Below are 18761 nucleotides of genomic sequence, written 5' to 3' on the forward strand. Positions count from 1 at the left end.
GTTCTCAATAAATGTTAGTTTGATAAATTACTTCGTAATAACAGAAGAGGCATATGCCTTCTTGAATAAAGTTTTCACAGATTATTTTGATTTCCTATCCTGTGCTTCTAGGTGAATGAATCTTACTACATCTTTGATCCTACATACTTTTCTTTCTTAGAATGCCATAATTTGTTTGCTTGTTTTTGTTTTGTTTGTATTTGTTTTGGTGGAGTACATTATTGAGGCATTCTTTTTCCCAAAAATGCATTTTGGAAATAAAATTTACTTCTTTATTACCTAGACATAGAGTTCTAAGTTCAAAATGATTTTTCCATATAACTTAGGAAGCATTGGTACATTGACCTCTAATATCTAATATAGTTGATAAGAATCTTGCTGCCAATCTGATACTTATTCCATTGCAAGAAATGTGTTTTTCAAATATTTCTTTCTCTTTAAAGTTCTGAAATTTCATGAGGATTTATCTTGGGCTTTTTTTGGTTGATCCTTGTTGGAATTCAACACTGTCTTTATGGAGATGGGTCATTCTTAGTTATAGAAATTGTTCTTTCAATAGTTTTCCCACTCCATCTTCTGTTTCTTCTTTTCAGAATCTGGATATAAGGTAAACACTGGCCCTTCCGGATTGATCTGTCGTATCTCTTAACTTTACTTGCATATTTTCCATTTCCACCTTTGTGGTTTACATTCTGAGCCACTTTTTCACCTTTATGTACCAGTTCACTAATTTGTTTCTTATTTAGGTACAGTATATTCAGTCTTGATACACAATTTTTTCCCCAGTTCAATGCTGATAGTTTTGATTTCAAGGACTCTTTCTTGATGTCTGATTGCTCCTTTTTCATAACATACTGTTCTGATTTTTGTCATTGACTTAATATTATTACAAAGCCAAAAAAAAAAAACCAAAGAGATATGCAGAATCCATTCAGATAATATTGCCTTGCTCATGTGAACAAAAATATTGCCAGAAATCTTTATTCTATCTTCCGCAATCTAATCTGCTGTTTAGCTCATCCATTTATTTTTCTTCTTTTAAATTTAGTTCATTGTACTTTAGTCCATTTAGTACTTGGTTGAAAGAATCATAAAGGTCTGCCTCTGGACCCAATTTCCAACTCCCTAAAACAGTTGGGAATTATTTCAACTCTTTAGCTGCTTATCTTTTTTTGTTTTGTTTTGTTTATCTTATATTCACTACCATATCTAAAAATTACATGCTTATATTATTTCTAGATTTTTCTGATTTTAGGCATTATCTGACTTCCCAACATAGAAGACAAGGATATAGCTGTTTTGCAACACACACACACACACACACACACACACACACACACACTCTGTCCCATTCTCCAATATAGTTTACTGAATTTTTTGGTACGTATCCATGTAAGGGCCAGTTTATGCTTACAACTTCTCAAGAACTTACTTCTCTCCCCTGGATACAGGGAATTTTGGAGATCTGAAGGTCTAAAATTACCTAATTTTTTTAAACAAGGCTTATTTATTTTTTATCAAATATTGTGAATAATACATACTAAAGTCTAAGTCTAGGGCTTCCCTGGTGGCGCAGTGGTTAAGAATCCGCCAGCCAATGCAGTGGACACAGGGTCGAGCCCTGGTCCAGGAAAGTCCCACATGCCATGGAGCAACCAAGCCCGTGCACCACAACTACTGGGCCTGCACTCTAGATCCCGCGAGCCATAACTAAGGAGCCTGCAAGCCACAACTACTGAACCCACGTGCCTAGAGCCCATGCTCCGCAACAAGAGAAGCCACCACAATGAGAAGCCCGCATACCGCAATGAGGAGTAACCCCTGCTCACTGCAACCAGAGAAAGCCCGTGCACAGCAATGAAGACCCAACGCAGCCAAAAATAAATAAATAAAATACATTTATTTAAAAAAAGTAATAAATAAAGTCTAAGTCTATTTAATCTTAAGAATGTACAACCAAGCTTAAAAAATATAATACTATCTGTAACAGATTTTCTTAAAAAATGGCTGCAAAAAAATTCTGGTTCCCTATACTCTTCCAGAATTTTGCCATTCCCCATCAAGAGGAACAGTTTATTTCCCCCTGAATTTGGGAGGCCTTTGTGTCTGCCTCAATGAATAAAATTATATGGAAGCAATGCTGCTTGGTTTCTGAGTGCTGTGGTCTGGATGTGTCTCCCCAAAGTTCATGCTGAAATCCTAACCCCCAAAGGTGATGGTATTAGTAGGTGGGGCCTTTGAGAGATACTTAAGTCATAAGGGCTGACCCTCATGAATGGTAGTAGTGCCTTTTAAAAGAGGCTCCTTAGCCCTTTCCACCATGGCAGGACACTGCAGGAAGTCAGCAGTCTGCAACATGCAAGCTGGCCTTTACAAGAACCTCACTGACCACGTTGGCTCCCTGATCTTGAACTTGCAGCCTCCAGAACTGTGAGGAAACAAATGTCTGTTGTTTATGAGCCACCCAGTTTATGGTATTTTATTATGAATATGACAAAATCATATGGCTACAAAATGACACAGCTAGAATTTAAACTCAGCTCTACCTCCCTGGCTTCCACTGGCTCTCTATATCAACACTTGCCCCAAAAGCCATGTGGAAATTACCCTTCATTTCTCACAAAATGGAGCCCATGTCTGTAGCTGAGTAGTTTTTTCAGCTTTCTTCCTGCCCACAGAAGTTTGAAGGTCCGAAAGCCTTTATACTTTGCACTGTTCTGTATCTTTTAGCCCAAGGTGACACAATTGTTTTAACTTCTTGCAGTTTCTTATGTATCAATTTATAAAGCAACCCCATTAGACAAAAGGCATACAAACCAGCAAATCTTGTCAAGATAAGCCTTTGTCTATACTGGGCTTCTAGTGAGGCTGCCGAGATACATCCTTTTCTAAAAATGGCTACAACACTTCTGGTTCCACATACTCTTCTAGGAGTTTGCCACTTCTGCACAGAGCTTTGTGACATCTTTGATGCAGAAATCAGAGCCAATATGAAAGCCTTCTGGTTTTAGACTGACCTGAAGTCCCAGCAGATAGCCACTACGTGTCTTCCAGACACATGTGTGAGTGATTCCAAAGATTCCAACCCCTGCCCACTGAGCTGACCCAGCTGTGGCTGCATGGATCAGATAAGCTGTCCCTGCCAAGCTCTGACCTTGCAGATTAGAGCACAATACATTTTGTTGTTTTAAACCACCACTTTTTGGGGTGGTTTGTTACAAAGCAATAGAGAACTGGAGCACCACGTACACTCTGGTAGCCCCGTGTCCTACCCTGTTTGCATCCTGCTCCTACTCCTCCAGAAGTAGTACAGGCTGTTTTCTTGCTCTTACAATGCGAACATGAACATTTTTGTATGCCTCATGATACACACATAAGAGTTTCTCTAGGGCAAATAACAGATACGTGCATGTTAAACTTTACTATATAATGTAAAGTGACTGGAGATGATTGTTATCAACCGACACTGCCACCATCAATGTACAAGGGTTGCTCCACACACTCTACACTTGGTATTGCCAAACTGGGTGCAAATCAGGTTGCTTCTCAGATTTACCAGCTGAAGCTAAGTCTGCTGAGTTGATCACAACTAATATTTTTTCCAGCTTTCAAAATCTTGTGGCTCTCATTTCTCTCACAGTATTTTTGTGTATATGAGATAATGCCTTAAAAAAATCCTTGGCTGTGCTTCAATGTACTTTTAGGAAGGGGTTTGAATCATGTATGTGTTGAAGGCATAGTCTTTCACCATGGATTGATTTTTAAGATTTCACCAAGTTTTTTTAAATTTCTAAATGTTGCTTCTGCTTGCTTTAACGTCTGTTTGGTCATCTTTGTTGTTCCTGTTTCTTGCGTACTTTTTGATTCCATTTTTTTCTTCTTAAGACGTATCATGTGCAGTTATAATCATGTACAATTTCAATATCTAACATTATCATTCAGGGTCCATATATATTGCTTATGCTGGCTCACTCAAGTGGCTTGTTTCCTTGTGAGTGTAATAATTTTGTGAGCTCATATTTGGTTGAGCTTAATCTGTGACAGTTGAGGTTCTAAATTAGAGTTCAGCAAACTACACCCCAAGGGCCAGGTCCAGTTCACTGATTTTGTAAATGTTTTATTGGACCACTGCCATGCTCACTCATTTATGTATAGTCTATATAGCTGCTTTTGCACAACAGCAGGGTAGTTGCTTCAGACATGGTAAGGTCCTCAAAGTCAAAATAATGACATCCTGGCCCTTTACAGAAAAGTGTGCAAAACTCTGATCTAAATTATGAATGTTTTCTCCAGAGATTTTTATTTGCTTCTGCCAGGACCAGGGAGGGTTCGTGACCTGCAACAACCTTAGCTTCTTTGAGAACTCATGCCACTTCTTGTGAGCCCAGCAATAGATCAGAGGCCTTCAGAGTATCTATTCCACAATACTGCTAGAAGCAGCAATACATTATCTTCTTTGATTATACTGTTCTGATTTCAAGAATGGTATGGATCTTCTTTCATTTAACGGGTCAATCTTTCAACCTAAGAGGCACAAGTCCTGTGGAACTTTTCTTGTATTATTTAATAATTTCCTTACTTCAAGTCTTTTCTCTTAGATTCTTACTATTACAATGTTAGCCATCCTGCTCTGATTCTCTAATTTTGTCTTTTCTCATTTTCTATTTCTTTGTCTTTTGGTTATACAGTCAACCCTTGAACAACACGGGTTTCAACTGTGTGGGTCCACTTACACGCAGATTTTTTTCAATAAATACATACTATAGTACTACAGGATTTGCAGTTGGTTGTATGCCTAACACCTGTGTTGTTCAAAGGTCAACTGTACTTTCAGGGTGCGTTCCTCAACAATTTTATCTTCCAACCCTTCTAATGAACTGCTTTGGCTATCATTTTAAATTTCCAGAAAATTTGCTCCACATTTTCCTTTTCCTTTTCAAAGCATCCTGTTTTCATTTAATGAATACATCTACTTTCTTTCAAAATATTAATTATATTTGGGGGTACTTTACTGATCACTGCATTGTATCTGCCCCCACCCATCAGATTATATCTGATCTCTTATGTATTAGAAATTTTCCTCAAATATCTGATGATCCTGGTTCTATGTTCATATTTAATAGTAGGCACTAGAAAGCTGAATGGAAACCTCATGACATATATGACTTGGAAATACTGGGACTCACTGAAGAGTGATAAAATGGCAAGTAGTCTTCTTATCAAGGCACAACCAAAAGCGAGTGTCTGGAGATCTTTTCTCTAGGGTCGATTAGTTTCTCCAAAGAGAAAAATCCTGGCAGAGAAGCCTATACCCAGTAGGCAGCATTCTGGGAACATGCTTAGGGCACCCATATTCAATGCAGACTTCCACTTAATCCGTATTTTCAACACTATCTAATCCAAGCCTTCTGTTATCCCTGGTATCCTATAAATCCTATGATCTTCTGGTTTAGTTACTCAAGGTTATTAACCTCTGGCCTCCTGCTTGAAAAGGCTGAAGGATTAAAAGTGGTCACCTGGGGACTTCTCTGGCAGTCCAGTGGTTAAGATTCCGCATTTCCACTGTAGGGGACATGGATGTGATCCCTGGTAGGGAGAACTAAGACTCCGCATGCCGCGGCCAAAAAAAGAAAAAAAAAAAAGAAAGAAAGAAACTGGTCACCTGACTTAAGTAAGCATAGAGAAAGATAGTTCAATGATTCTGTCAACAGATTTGCAACCAATCCTTTTTTTATGCCCCAAGTACCATCTCTGAAAATGAGCACTTGGATCCTCCGGGTACTGAACGTTGTTTCTGGACATTGGTATACTGGCTTCTTCTCAATGTACCACCTTTTGCAGGCATTCAGTTTCCTTGGTTCTGGCTCTGTTAAGTCAGTCTTTCTTTACCTGCATTTTGTTTTCCAAAAATTTATTCAACTCTCTTATCCTTTGATTTCTTCTCTCCTGTTTCATTTGTCATTGTGTGGTTACACTTTACTGAGATTTCAGGAGAGAAAGATTTTTAAGGAATAGTCAAACTGCAATATTTGCAAGTCTTCAAACTGAATTGTAAATCATCCTAAAATACTGGGATATGAAAAATGTTTTCCATATTCCTCCCTTCCTGAAAGTACTGTAATAAATCTTACCAGAGATTTCTTAACAATGGAACAAACAAACAAAAGGATGACCAAACACTGAAGAAACAGGACTCTGAAATCAAATATATTGGCAGAAAACAGAAATTTGTAATGCAGGTCACATTTTAATATAGTTTTAAAAAACACTTCCAAATATAACTATAATCAGGAAAAATACCTGAAACATGTATCTTAATTAACCATTAGTACATTATTTAAAAGAATTTTTTCTTGAATCCCTGGCTTACTTCACTGGGTTTATAAAGATATAAACCTACTGATTATTCCATCTAAGTATTTTGTACTAAATGTAGTTTTCCCAGCTGATAATTATAAATAAACCTGTTGACAAAATTCATGTTTTAAATAGGGAAAAATGTTTCCCTTAATAAGTTGATAAAGACTGTAAATTGATACTTTAAAACTTCTTATTTACTATAAAGTAACTATTAGTAAAATCCATATCCTTCCCCCAAATTCTGCTTCTCTTCTATTGCAAAAATCTTTATAAAAAATGTACTGAGTGCAATAAAATCTCCATATTTAAAAAAAAGCCAACAAATAGACATACCAAAATAATTCATCATGAAATTATAGCAAAGAAATATTTAACAGTATTAGGTTTTGCTAAGGAAAACATTACTGTGGAAGACATCCAAGGAGCCTAAAATGCTTCTGCTGTGGTAGTAACAAGGCAGCACTTCAGGCTGATGCTCACACTATTGTTAAAACAGCCCTTCCCCATTTTACAGTGAAAAATCAGTGCATATTCCTTTATATGCTAAAAACCTGAAGTCTTAAAAAATTATCAATTGCTTTAAAATAATTGTCTAACTCATCTTGAAAACACAGATTGGCTACAATAAATCCATTATTTCACAAAGTAGGTATTTCTAATGACCTAAAAGAAATTGTCTAAAACCCACAGAAGGGTCAGGAAACTATAAATGCAGGTCAGAAAAGAGGGAGAGATGATAGACGCTTTCTGTGGAATGGAAGAGCAACAATTTTAATATCTATTTTGAAATATTGAAACATTTGGGGCTCAATCAGTCTCTGCTACTTTTATAACACAGTAAACCAAAAATATTAAAACATGAACCTTCTTATTCTCAAAAACAATTTTCTGCTACATACATAAATAAAAAGTGCTTATAACTAATAATATACAACACTAAAAGGATCACAAATGGCCTATGTCTCATTGCCAGCAATGAGAGTGATATATGCTAATGCTGCCATGATATGTACAAAAGACAAAAAAATACCTATATTCACTTACTATTTCCTATAGTTCTAATGTTATCATAATACCACTGAGCATAAAATAATCTTCTTTTGACAGGTAATTAAAACAAACAGATTATAATATAGAAGAGTAAAATGCAAGAAAATCCTCCTTAGGGGTTTCTGACCAGTAAGTGTTTGTAGTAGTTCATAATGAAGTTAAACATGAATAGAACACAATTCTGGGAAAAAAAGAGAGACTTATTTATTTGTTTTATAAAATAAAAGGAGATATCTTAGTCAAGAGGTGACGGCTCTAGGTGTCATCTCAGCCAAGAATAAATTCATAGTATTTTTTACTCACTCAAATAAGACAGGAAGGGAAATTCTAATTCCTGCTACCTGCCTAGTCACTTCAAAAATTCTTCTTAAGGAAGATAAAAATATCTTGGTTTTTGGTTACTCTTTAAAGTAAAAACTTCCAGATGCCCTGGAAGCAATGAGTTCAATTTGGTGTCTTCTTGTGTTCCAGTAAGAAAGAACAATCAGTTTAAACTGAGATCTCAGCTTTCAAATGCTGTGACCAATTATTTGTGAGTTATAATCTGCAGGTTCCATTTTTAAAATATGTGGGATGACACTGTCAATTCGCACATTGCCAATGAGACCTTTGAAAAACAATTCTTCGGTGATAGTAGCGTTCATCAACCTCAAAGCTGGCAATCTGAGTAGTAGTCTGGACAACCTCAAAAGACAAAAGGAAGGGGGAACAAGGCTGTAAATCAAAGAGTGATTTAGTAGAAAGATATAAGTAATTTCTGCATGAATACTGTCTGTGGCCTAATTTAATAAAGATCTAGTTTTCAGAACTTAAAATAAAACCTTTAGGGCTTCCCTGGTGGCACAGTGGTTGAGAGTCCGCCTGCCGATGCAGGGGACACGGGTTCGTGCCCCGGTCCGGGAAGATCCCACATGCCGCAGAGCGGCTGGGCCCGTGAGCCATGGCTGCTGAGCCTGTGCGTCTGGAGCCTGTGCTCCGCAGCAGGAGAGGCCACAACAGTGAGAGGCCCACGTACCGCAAAAATAAATAAATAAATAAATAAATAAATAAAACCTTTAGTATTCTCAAGCCTTAGAGTGTATGACAATCACCTGGATATATATGCAGTCTGTCAGACTTCATTGGAAAGCCTTGCTCTTAACTGCTATGCTGTGCTACCTCCAGTTGGTTTTACGGACCATGGAACTAAGTTATTAAACTGTGGATCAAGTTATAAATTTAACAGCTTAGGAACTCATTCGAGGTTATAAGAACAGCAATGTTTTATGTTATCAGGATACATGAGGCTCAATGATTACAGTTTTCTTGGTTTTGCTTTTCAAAAAAGTACTGGGAATAGTAAAATAGGCAATAGTTGTTATTACTGGGAAGAGCATAAATTATGGAATCAAAACCATTAGATCCAAATCCTGATTCAATTACCCCTTAGCTATGTGAATGCATGTAAGCCATCACTCCCTGTCTCTTTCACAGTGTTGTGACAATCAACAAAATGATCCTTGCCAGTTTCTGTGCTAGTGAGGTTCTTAAAGGCAGGACAATGTCTTGTGTGAAAGTACATTATAAGCTGAAAACTGCTATCTAAAGATAATGTATTATTTTAAAATAACTAGGAATGTAAGAAACTAAGAAAGAGTTCCAGAGGTCCAAGAACCTGGAACCTAATCGAACAGAGATCAGCAAGCAGCTGTTATGTCAAAAAGGAGGAACATTTTAAATACTGTATTTATTTGTATAATGAGGTATAAGACAACTTTTGAAACTTTAAAAAATTGAAAAAAAAGTCATAACAAAACCAACACCAAAAGAACCACCTTTCTGAAAAGTTGGTGGCACATTTATCCTTCCTCTTTTCTAAGGCCTTCGACTCTTAACACTTGAGAACAAGTGAAACCAGCAGCCTCAGAATTAAGTAACCTTTCTGTAGCCATGCACTCCACTGCTCAAACTACTCATTTCCTGTCTGTTCCCACCAGTTGAGCTATATACACAGAATTGGTAGGAGGCGGCATAGGAAAACTGGTTAGATAAACTACAGCTGATTTTCATGATGGATCTGACTTATAAACATGTTATTTAACATATGTAAAATATTATTATATGTAAAATATAATAAGTTATGAAGTATGTTAAATTAATAATACTAGTAAACACATTTATATAGCCCTTACTTTGTAAAAGGCACTACTCTAAGCTCTTTGACTATATATTAACTGACTTAATCCTTATACTAATTATAAAAGGTGGGTACCATTATCTGCATTTTACAGGTAAAGAAACTGAAACAGAAGTTAAATAACTTGCCCAAAGCCATACTGCTAGTAAGTGACAGGGTTGGGCGTCAAACCCACGTACTCTGGCTCTGATGCCAAATGCTTAGTTACTCAAAAATTGAGTTTATTTAAAAAGTGATTTTTTTTCTGAAAGAACAATGGTAAATACCTTGTTAGAAATATCATAAGCCAAATTCCAAAATTAATTATCAAATAGTCTAATGGTGTTTTATTATTCATCATTTTTCATCCCTTTTACTAATAAAATCCATTATTTCAACTGAAGAAAGAGTTTGGGTGTGAGAGTCAGACTACCTGGCTCTGCTGTTTATTGTGTGACTTTGAGCGAGTTACTTAACCTCTCTGTGCTAAAGTCTCCTTACATAAAATATTACATGTAAAGTACTTGCAACACTACACTACCACTTTTAATAGCATTAACTATTTCAAAGGTCAAAGTTGACTAAATTTAATTACACTTGGAATGGAAAATAATGAAATAAGATTCACAAAAAATTTTAAGATGAATTTAATTAAACAGTATTTAACTTCTAGATACCTGTAGGTGTCATCTGGATATGTTTTGGTTATATAATCTTGGAATTCCACATAAGCCTTTTCCTGAAATTTCTCAATCTGTTGCATGTTTTCTAGGCCTGGATGATCTGAAACATTAAGGAATATATTGTTACTTTAGTTCTGAATACTCATTTAATAAGGCACCAAGTGGAGATGGAAGGGGGTGGGAAAAATAATTCAGTCAAAAAAAAAGCCCCATCATATGTGTGGCTCTTTCATTCCACAAATAATATATTTAATAACCCAACCACTAAACACCAGGCATTGTACTTTAAACCCTTAAAACTATTTTATCTCATACATGTATCCTAACATCTAATAAAAACTGAAACCACTGGATTCAAATAAAATAAATAGGTTTTTCTATTCCAAAAGTGGTGGAAGGGATTTTGATCAGTTTGCTTTCAACAGAAACAAAAAAATGACTTAGCTTAGTTAAAAGTATTTTTTTTTAACATCTTTACTGGAGTATAATTGCTTTACAATGGTGTGTCAGTTTCTGCTTTATATAACAAAGTAAATCAGCTATACATATACATATATCCCCATATCCCCTCCCTCCTGCGTCTCCCTCTCACCCTCCCTATCCCACCCCTCTAGGTGGTCACAAAGCACCGAGCTGATCTCCCTGTGCTATGTGGCTGCTTCCCACTAGCCATCTATTTTACATTTGGTAGTGTATATAAGTCCATGCCACTCTCTCACTTCGTCCCAGCTTACCCTGTGCCCTCCCCATGTCCTCAAGTCCATTCTCTATGTCTGCGTCTTTATTCCTGTCCTGCCCGTAGGTTCTTCAGAACCATTTTTTTTTTTAGATTCCATATATATGTGTTAGCATACAGTATTGAAAGTATTTTTAACCAATGAAATATCTGCAGATTATATTCTTTAAAATTTTTTAAATTAAAATAATATATATTTTAACTGAAGTATAATTGACATACATTATATCTGTTTAAGGTATACAAGATAATGATTTGACATTTGTATACACTGCAAAATGATCACCACAATAAGTCTAGTTACCATCTGTTACATTCAAAGTTGCAAAACATTTTTTTCTTATGATGAGAACTTTTAAGATTTACTTTCTAGCAACTTTCAAGTTTATAATATAGTGACTATTGTCACCAAGCTGTAAATTACATCACTGTGACTTATTTATTTTATAACTGGAAGTTTGTACCTCTTGATCCTCCTTCACCCATTTCACCCACCCCTCATGAAGATTATATTCTATATTTTTTTAGTAAGAAAACCTTCTTTTCACCATGGTTAGGTTAAAAAAATACTTATAAAATTATGAAACTCTGAACATCATCTCTATCAAAAGAATATACCAACATGAAATAATCTATATAAATATTTCACTAAAATGGAAATGTTAAAAGAATTTCATAAAACTTATGCCTAAAATATGGAAAGTGCTGCCCTGACTGAAGAGAATAAAAAAAGTAGCAAATAGAAATAGAATACTTAGTAAAACAAAATTACATTATAATTCTATTGTTGAATCTATGTTCTTTCAATTTTAAGGAAAATGAAAGTGGCAAATTGGTTGTGATAAAAATGGTGATACATGTTATTAACTTACCTGAACATTAAGAGAAATAGTACAAAAAAGCTTTAATTATCTTACTGATATCATTGAAGGTAAGAAGCAGGTTTCCTCAGATAATTTTATCATACACAGTAACAGAAATACATACCAAAATGAAAAACTACAGAGCCTAAGAGAACAGCCAATTTTTCGTATTCTAAAATTGATTGTTAGCTTTACTGTCATTTTACATGGAAACTAGAAACTGGCAGAAAGATAAGAGATCCATTTTTCTATTTGCTGGAAACTCTAATAAGATGTTTGGAAATTTAACCCATTAACAAAGCAATCCTCACCTCTCTTTTTGCCTTTTAATGATGCCTAGCAAAATATATCTAAACATTCAAGTGTTGAACAAGACTGAAAGTCTATGATGTCATTTCACTGATTTCTTCAATTTTCCTTTTCATACCCAGATGTCTAACATCCATAAATTTCACCAATTTAAAGTATACAATTCAATAGTTCTTTTAATATATTCACAGAGCTGTGCAACCATCACCGCAATCTAATTTTAGAACATTTTTGTTCACCCCAAAAGAAACTGTACCCATTAGCAGTCACTCTCCACTCTCCCCTCTCCTTAGTCCCTGGTAGCCACTAATCTCTCTACAGATTTGCCTATTCTAGACACTTCAGATAAACGGAATCATATAATATGTGGTCTTTTGTGACGGGTTTCTTTCACTTGCATACTGTTTTCAAGGTTCATCCATGGTGGCATGTATCAGAATTTCATTACTTTTTATGGCTGAATGATATTCCATTGTATCTATATATTATATTTTGTTTATTCATTCGTTTGATGGACACTTGGGTTGTTTCCACTTTGCATCAATGTACAGTCCCAAGCAATGTATGAGGGTTCTAATTTCTCCACATCCTCAAACACTGTATTTTAAAGAAGAAGTAAATGTTTATATACCTGGACTGAAGAGTACTATTGCCTTCAGGTAGGCATATTCATATCCATCAATGCAGAGTTTTACCATGCTGTTACAAAACTCCTGTAGTTTGAAGATGTGTTCCATCAATAATTTTCTTCTTTCTGTTGACATTTTATCTTTAATTAAAAACAAAGAAACAAACAAAAGCTTCCAATTTTCAGCAAAAATGCATGACTATTTTTATCCAATATATTTCTTTCTAATTTCCAGCTCTGTATATAACCAATTTTTAAAATGTTTAAAATTCAGTATCTCTGCAAGTTTAAATGAAACTAATTAATGATCTTCAGACGTTGTTCAAAAAAAACAAAACAGGCTGTTAATATAAAATACCCTAAATGTAATGTTTCCTTTCAAGATACACCTTTGAAAAGATAAGCTATAAAGACTAAAAAACTGGCCAACCAACCAAAGTACAGAAGACTCAAATTTTGGTAACAGGATTTTATTTAAGCTTATATATTGGTTGAAATAAATAAGCAAAACCATCTAGATTTTTAAGTTACCCATACTACTACAACAAAAACAAATAGCAAAAAATACTGCCAAGATCAAAGAAAATCTGAGTAAAATAAAATTTTATAACTTTTAAAATTTATTGTGTTTATATAGTACTGCCTTCTGGTAGATCTACTGTTGATGAGATTTTAAGGTTATTTCTCTGCCCTTAAATAAGAGAAGGAAGCAGATATTTTAAAAATAATGTAAAACAATGGGAAATGGAATATGCAAAGGAAGTAAATGTAATTCTCAACTTATAAATTATTCCTGAACTCAAAAAAGTAGTTCTTCCCACTTGAGGATGGGGCACCTTCTTGGTTAGTCACAAGCCATTCTGAAGCTAAACATTTATAAATCAGTGCCTGCCTGCCTGTCTCTGCAAATGAATGGGAGTTGTAATCACCTTGGCATCAAGAAAAGGAAAAAGACTTAGGATTGTTCTGTGACTCTTTAGTACCGTTTAAGTGAGAGAATACATCCTGATGAATTGATTAAAAAAAAAAGTTTAGCCTATCTTGGGATTCAAAGGGCTACAATGAAGAAAGGCAGTTTAAAAACTGGTGGGGGGACTTCCCTGGTGGTGCAGTGGTTAAGAATCCGCCAGCCAATGCAGGGGACACCGGTTTGATCCCTGGTCCGGGAAGATCCCACATGCCGTGGAGCAACTAAGCCCGTGCACCACAACTACTGAGCCTGTGCTCTAGAGCCCACAAGCCACAACTACTGAGCCTGCCTGCCTAGAGCCCGTGCTCCGCAACAAGAGAAGCCACCACAATGAGAAGAGTGTGCACCGCAACAAAGAGTAGCCCCTGATCGCCGCAACTAGAGAAAGCCCACGCACAGCAACGAAGACCCAACACAGCACCCCCACCAAAAAAAAAAAACTGGTGGGAAGTACACATTTATAAATATTTGATCATCTCTATATAAACTTACCCTGGATTCTTTGGAATGTATATCCAAGTACAAAAAATTCACGAGGCCTGATCAGAAATAGCACTTAAATACGCTTGTTTCAGTTTTGCTGTGCTCTCATTTAAAACTATTTTGGGGTGATTAATGAATGAGTTTATCAAAATGTAAAAATTATCTAAAGTAAAAAGAATGTTGGTATCTTTTAATACCTAATTTTAAACATAATACTATAAAACTGATGCCCCCCCTTATATCCTAGCAAAGGAAATAAGTAAGGTGCTTTTTACCTTGTTGAAGGCTACTGTGAAGACAATTGACAAATGTCGCTAATATAGTTGCTACATTCATCACTTGCCAGCACTGGGCAAGACCAAGAGTAAAAAGTTCATTCCAGTAGGCTTTCACCAATAATATACTGTTTTCTTGCCTATAAAAACAAAATAAACAAATATCAAATATTAAAATACATTTTATAAAACTTTACAACTGACTCATATATTTAAAAATACAATGTTACTGAACTAAAATTATTCTAAATGGCCAACCGGGAATGGACTTGATCAATTCTTTATTTTGTGTACCTGACTTTAGTTGATAAGGTTTAGAAATTTAATTTGCTAGTTCATTAATCAATCAGCCAGTTTATAAGAACAGTTGCAAGTAGTATTTCAAACTAAATGTTGGGGCTTTAAGCCCACATTTCATGGAAACAGATGGAGTAAAAGTGTTTAAAAAAAAAATTAAAAGCAAAAGCATACATTTAAAAACTTTCTTAAAAAGGGCAGTTAGAATTATCTGATGATAGATAACCAACCAATTTCCTGGGAGAATTGGTTTATTCTATGTTTCAGATGAGATATAAGTATCCCATAAATGAGACACCAAAGATTTTGCTAGGAGTAGCAAAGATAAGAAAGGTCAGAAGGCTTTTCCTGAGTTTCTGAATAAAAAAATCTCAGCAGCTTGAGCAAGTAAAACAAGTACTGGAATAGGACTCAAGTCACCATGGTTATAAAGCCTAGATCCACTGACTGAAATTAGGCAAATAAGAGTCCTGGGTCTCAGCTGCTTAACTATATAAAATACAGAGACACTATATGCCCTATATCTTGCTCAAAGTGTTGTTATGAGACACAAATATAAGAATTATGTGAATAGGCCATAACAATAAAGTATATGCCAGGTACTGTTCTAGGCACTGGAGAAAAAGCAATAAACAAGATGAATAAAGTCTGCCTTCATGAAACAGAAGGGAAACATAATAAAAAAAAATCACTTCAAATATTTTATATAAATATTATACACACACATATATATGCGGTTATACAAACATTAGTTTTGGTAATGAAAATTCTACATTACTATAAAGTAGGATGATGCATTGGAAAATGGGGTGGGAGTAGAGAGAAGGCCTTTCTGAGGGGCTGACATCTAAGTAGAGAAAGATGGGAAAGAACTTAAACACAAACAAAAAAACCCTAGAGAACTAGTATTCCAGGAAGAGGGAAGAACAATAGTAAACTTGTTGAGGTGATAACCAGCATGTAGTAGGTGTTCAATAAAAACTGATGACTGAATTACTAAATGCTGCCCTCCCTTCTTGGAATGTGCTTTCCCCAATTTGTTTTACTGGCTAATTCCTATTTATCCCTCAAAATATAACTCAGAGCTCACTTTTTTTTTTGCTGTGCTGCACAGCATGTGGGATGTGAATTCTCCGATCAGGGATTGAAACTGTGCCCCCTGCAATGGAAGCACAGAGCCTTAACCACTGGTCCGCCAGGGAAGTCCCAGAGCTCACTTTTTAACTGAAACATTCTCTTACCACATTCTTCTCCCCAAGATAGTTAATTACACCCCTTCAGTGCCATAAATACACTTACATTTTATACTTATTTCATGGTATTCTAATTTATTGGTTTAGGAATCTGTCTCCTATACTGGATTAAAACCTCATTGAATGCACAGACTCCTTTATTCATTTCTGTATCTCAGTGAACAGCACAGAAGACAGCATATAAAATGAATCTGCAAATGATTTCTGATTATAGGGGATACAGAATAGGCAGAAGTGAGAACTCACAACCATTTTCCATTTAAGTAATCTTTAAACCAAGAACTATATACTTTATTATAAACAAGGTAACAAAATAATGAGATTTCTTTTCCCTTTCTCTAAAGAGATTTAAGGTGCTAAGAACATCTTATAGGAAATATGTACATCCTGATAAAAGGCACTTAAACTTTTTTCTTAATAAATCTTTAAAATTAGGATAATCGATAGGATAATCAGCATGTTTAACATAAATCGTTCATCAAGTTAAGGACCATAGCCACCTTTACAACATTACATTTTATTTAAGAATTGAAAATATTCAAACAAATGCTAATATTGTCAACTTCAGAGTACAGAAAGTAATTTTTTTCACTGGGAATTATTCAGGTGAAATTTTATCTCCAAGCTGATCTCTCATTTCCATTCAGTATCTGAGAAGAATTACTTGCCATAAGAAATTGGCTATCAAAATCTATTTGAAAGTAAAGTTTAAATGAAGAGAAAATCAGTATTTTTAAATCTCCATATAGGGCTTCCCTGATGGCACAGTGGTTAAGAATCCACCTGCCAATGCAGGGGACATGGGTTTGAGCCCTAGTCAGGGAAGATCCCATATGCCACGGAGCAACTAAGCCCATGTGCCACAACTACTGAGCCTGTGCTCTAGAACCCACAAGCCACAACTACTGAAGCCTGCATGTCACAACTACTGAAGCCCACGCTCCACAACAAAGAGTAGCCCCTGCCCCCCACAACTAGAGAAAGCCTGTGTGCAGCAACAAAGATCCAACACAGCCAAAAATAAATTTTAAAAAAATCTCCATATAAAAATGATTAAAATTTCAATCTTGGAAATTCCCTGGTGGTCCAGTGGTTAGGACTCCGTGCTCTCACTGCCAAGGACCTGGGTTCAATCCCTGGTCAGGGAACTAAGATCCTGCAAGCTGCATGACCAAAAAAAAAAAAAAAAAAAAGAAAGAAAAAGATTCAATTTCAAACTAAATCAAATGAAATAAAAGATAACAAGATATTACTTTCATTTATCAGAAAAGATGGATAAAATCCAGTATTCAGAAGGGTGTGAGGAAATAAGCATTCATTCTCATTCATTGCTTGTATGAGCATAAACTGACTGAATAGCTTTCTGGAGGACAATTTGGTAGTACCTGCCAAAAAACTATAATGTATATACCCTCTTAGACTCAACAATTCCACTTGTAAGAAGCTATTTTGTAGAAATACTAACACAAGTAGGAAAATATATATATATAATGCTACAACGCTTACTGTAGCTTTGGATATAACATGACCACCAGAAAACACTAGCCAACAACCCAAATGTTTACTAATAAGGGATAAGTAAACTATAATAAATCCATAAAATGGAATACTTAGGTAGCCATTAAGAAGAATAGGAGAATACACGTGCTGATATAAGATGTCCATTATATAAGTGTAAAAAGAAAGGCAAAGAATAGGATGTGTAAGTGTTTGTGTATTTGATTGAATGTGGCATGGAAAAGATCTGGTAGGAAACCAAACTTTAACAGTGGGGTTAGTTACCTCTGGAGAGTAAAGTTTTACTTTATATTGCTATACGTAAGTATTACTTTAACATTTTACAAACATGAGGAAAAGGTTAAAAGCAAACATGATGGAAAAGTCTGAAGTAATTCGGTTTTCACCTTAACCGCTGATTCTGAAGTTTAAAAGAGGAAACAGCTAACCAAGGTAATCAACCAGTGAACAAAGAACAGGGAAAAGAACAGAGCCAACTGATTAAAAAAGCCAAAGTTTTTAATGGCCTGTGCTACAGCTCTTACTAAGAAAATATGTTGGCATTGTTGAGGAAGACTCAGAGAAAACGTTAAGGAGTATCAGTGCAAAGGATGAGTACCCCTAAGGAAAAAAGATGAAAAGTGGCAACTGAGGAATTAACCACCAGATTATTTTGTTTCCAAAGGAAAAGTGAAAGAGTTAAATGCAGAGATCAATTATAGAAAGATATCTATTTACATTTTTTTAAGATTTTTTTTTGATGTGGACCATTTTTAAAGTCTTTATTGAATTTGTTACAGTATTGCTTCTGTTTTATGTTGTAGTTTTTTGGCCACGAAGCACGTGCGATCTTAGCTCCCAGCCCAGGGATCAAACCCGCACCCCCTGCATTGGAAGACAAAGTCTTAACCACTGGACCTCCAGGGAAGTCCCTCTATTTACACTTTTTATCCAAAACATAAAATCCTTGTAGTACACTTAGCTACATTGTTCAAGTATGTTTCTTCAAAGTTCATTCAGAAAGAAAAACAGCAAGTCTCCTTTAGAAAGAAGGTTCCTAAGAGTATGAAGGAAAGTGAGCATTTACTATCTACTTTGTCAGCAGCACTGTGTTGAAGAAGTTTACACCGATCAGCTCCCTTAAGTAGTATGAAGCATTTCTGCTAATTTACAGATGTAGAAGTGGAGCCTCAGTTAAATAA

The 18761-nt window shown here is 35.5% G+C and overlaps 1 protein-coding gene across 7 annotated transcripts in view; it reads right to left on the reverse strand.

The window, feature by feature from the left end:
• Positions 1-1881: 1881 nt before the first annotated feature.
• Positions 1882-18761, reverse strand: part of NR2C1 (nuclear receptor subfamily 2 group C member 1) — a 46022-nt gene continuing 29142 nt past the window's right edge. For 4 of the 7 annotated variants that reach the window (XM_033427713.2, XM_033427709.2, XM_049695029.1 and 1 more), the window contains 4 exons: positions 14513-14652; positions 12788-12925; positions 10243-10348; positions 6228-8094 (listed from right to left, as the gene is read on the reverse strand). In XM_033427713.2, coding sequence (XP_033283604.1) covers positions 7920-8094; positions 10243-10348; positions 12788-12925; positions 14513-14652 — 559 coding nt within the window. In that variant the 3' untranslated portion in view covers positions 6228-7919. Of the gene's footprint in view, positions 6196-6227; positions 8095-10242; positions 10349-12787; positions 12926-14512; positions 14653-18761 lie in introns of those variants that run through there. The other 3 variants (XR_004483124.2, XM_033427711.2, XM_033427710.2) reach the window with 3 other exon arrangements.

Source organism: Orcinus orca, chromosome 11 (assembly GCF_937001465.1).
Source record: "Orcinus orca chromosome 11, mOrcOrc1.1, whole genome shotgun sequence".
NCBI lineage: Eukaryota > Metazoa > Chordata > Mammalia > Artiodactyla > Delphinidae > Orcinus > Orcinus orca.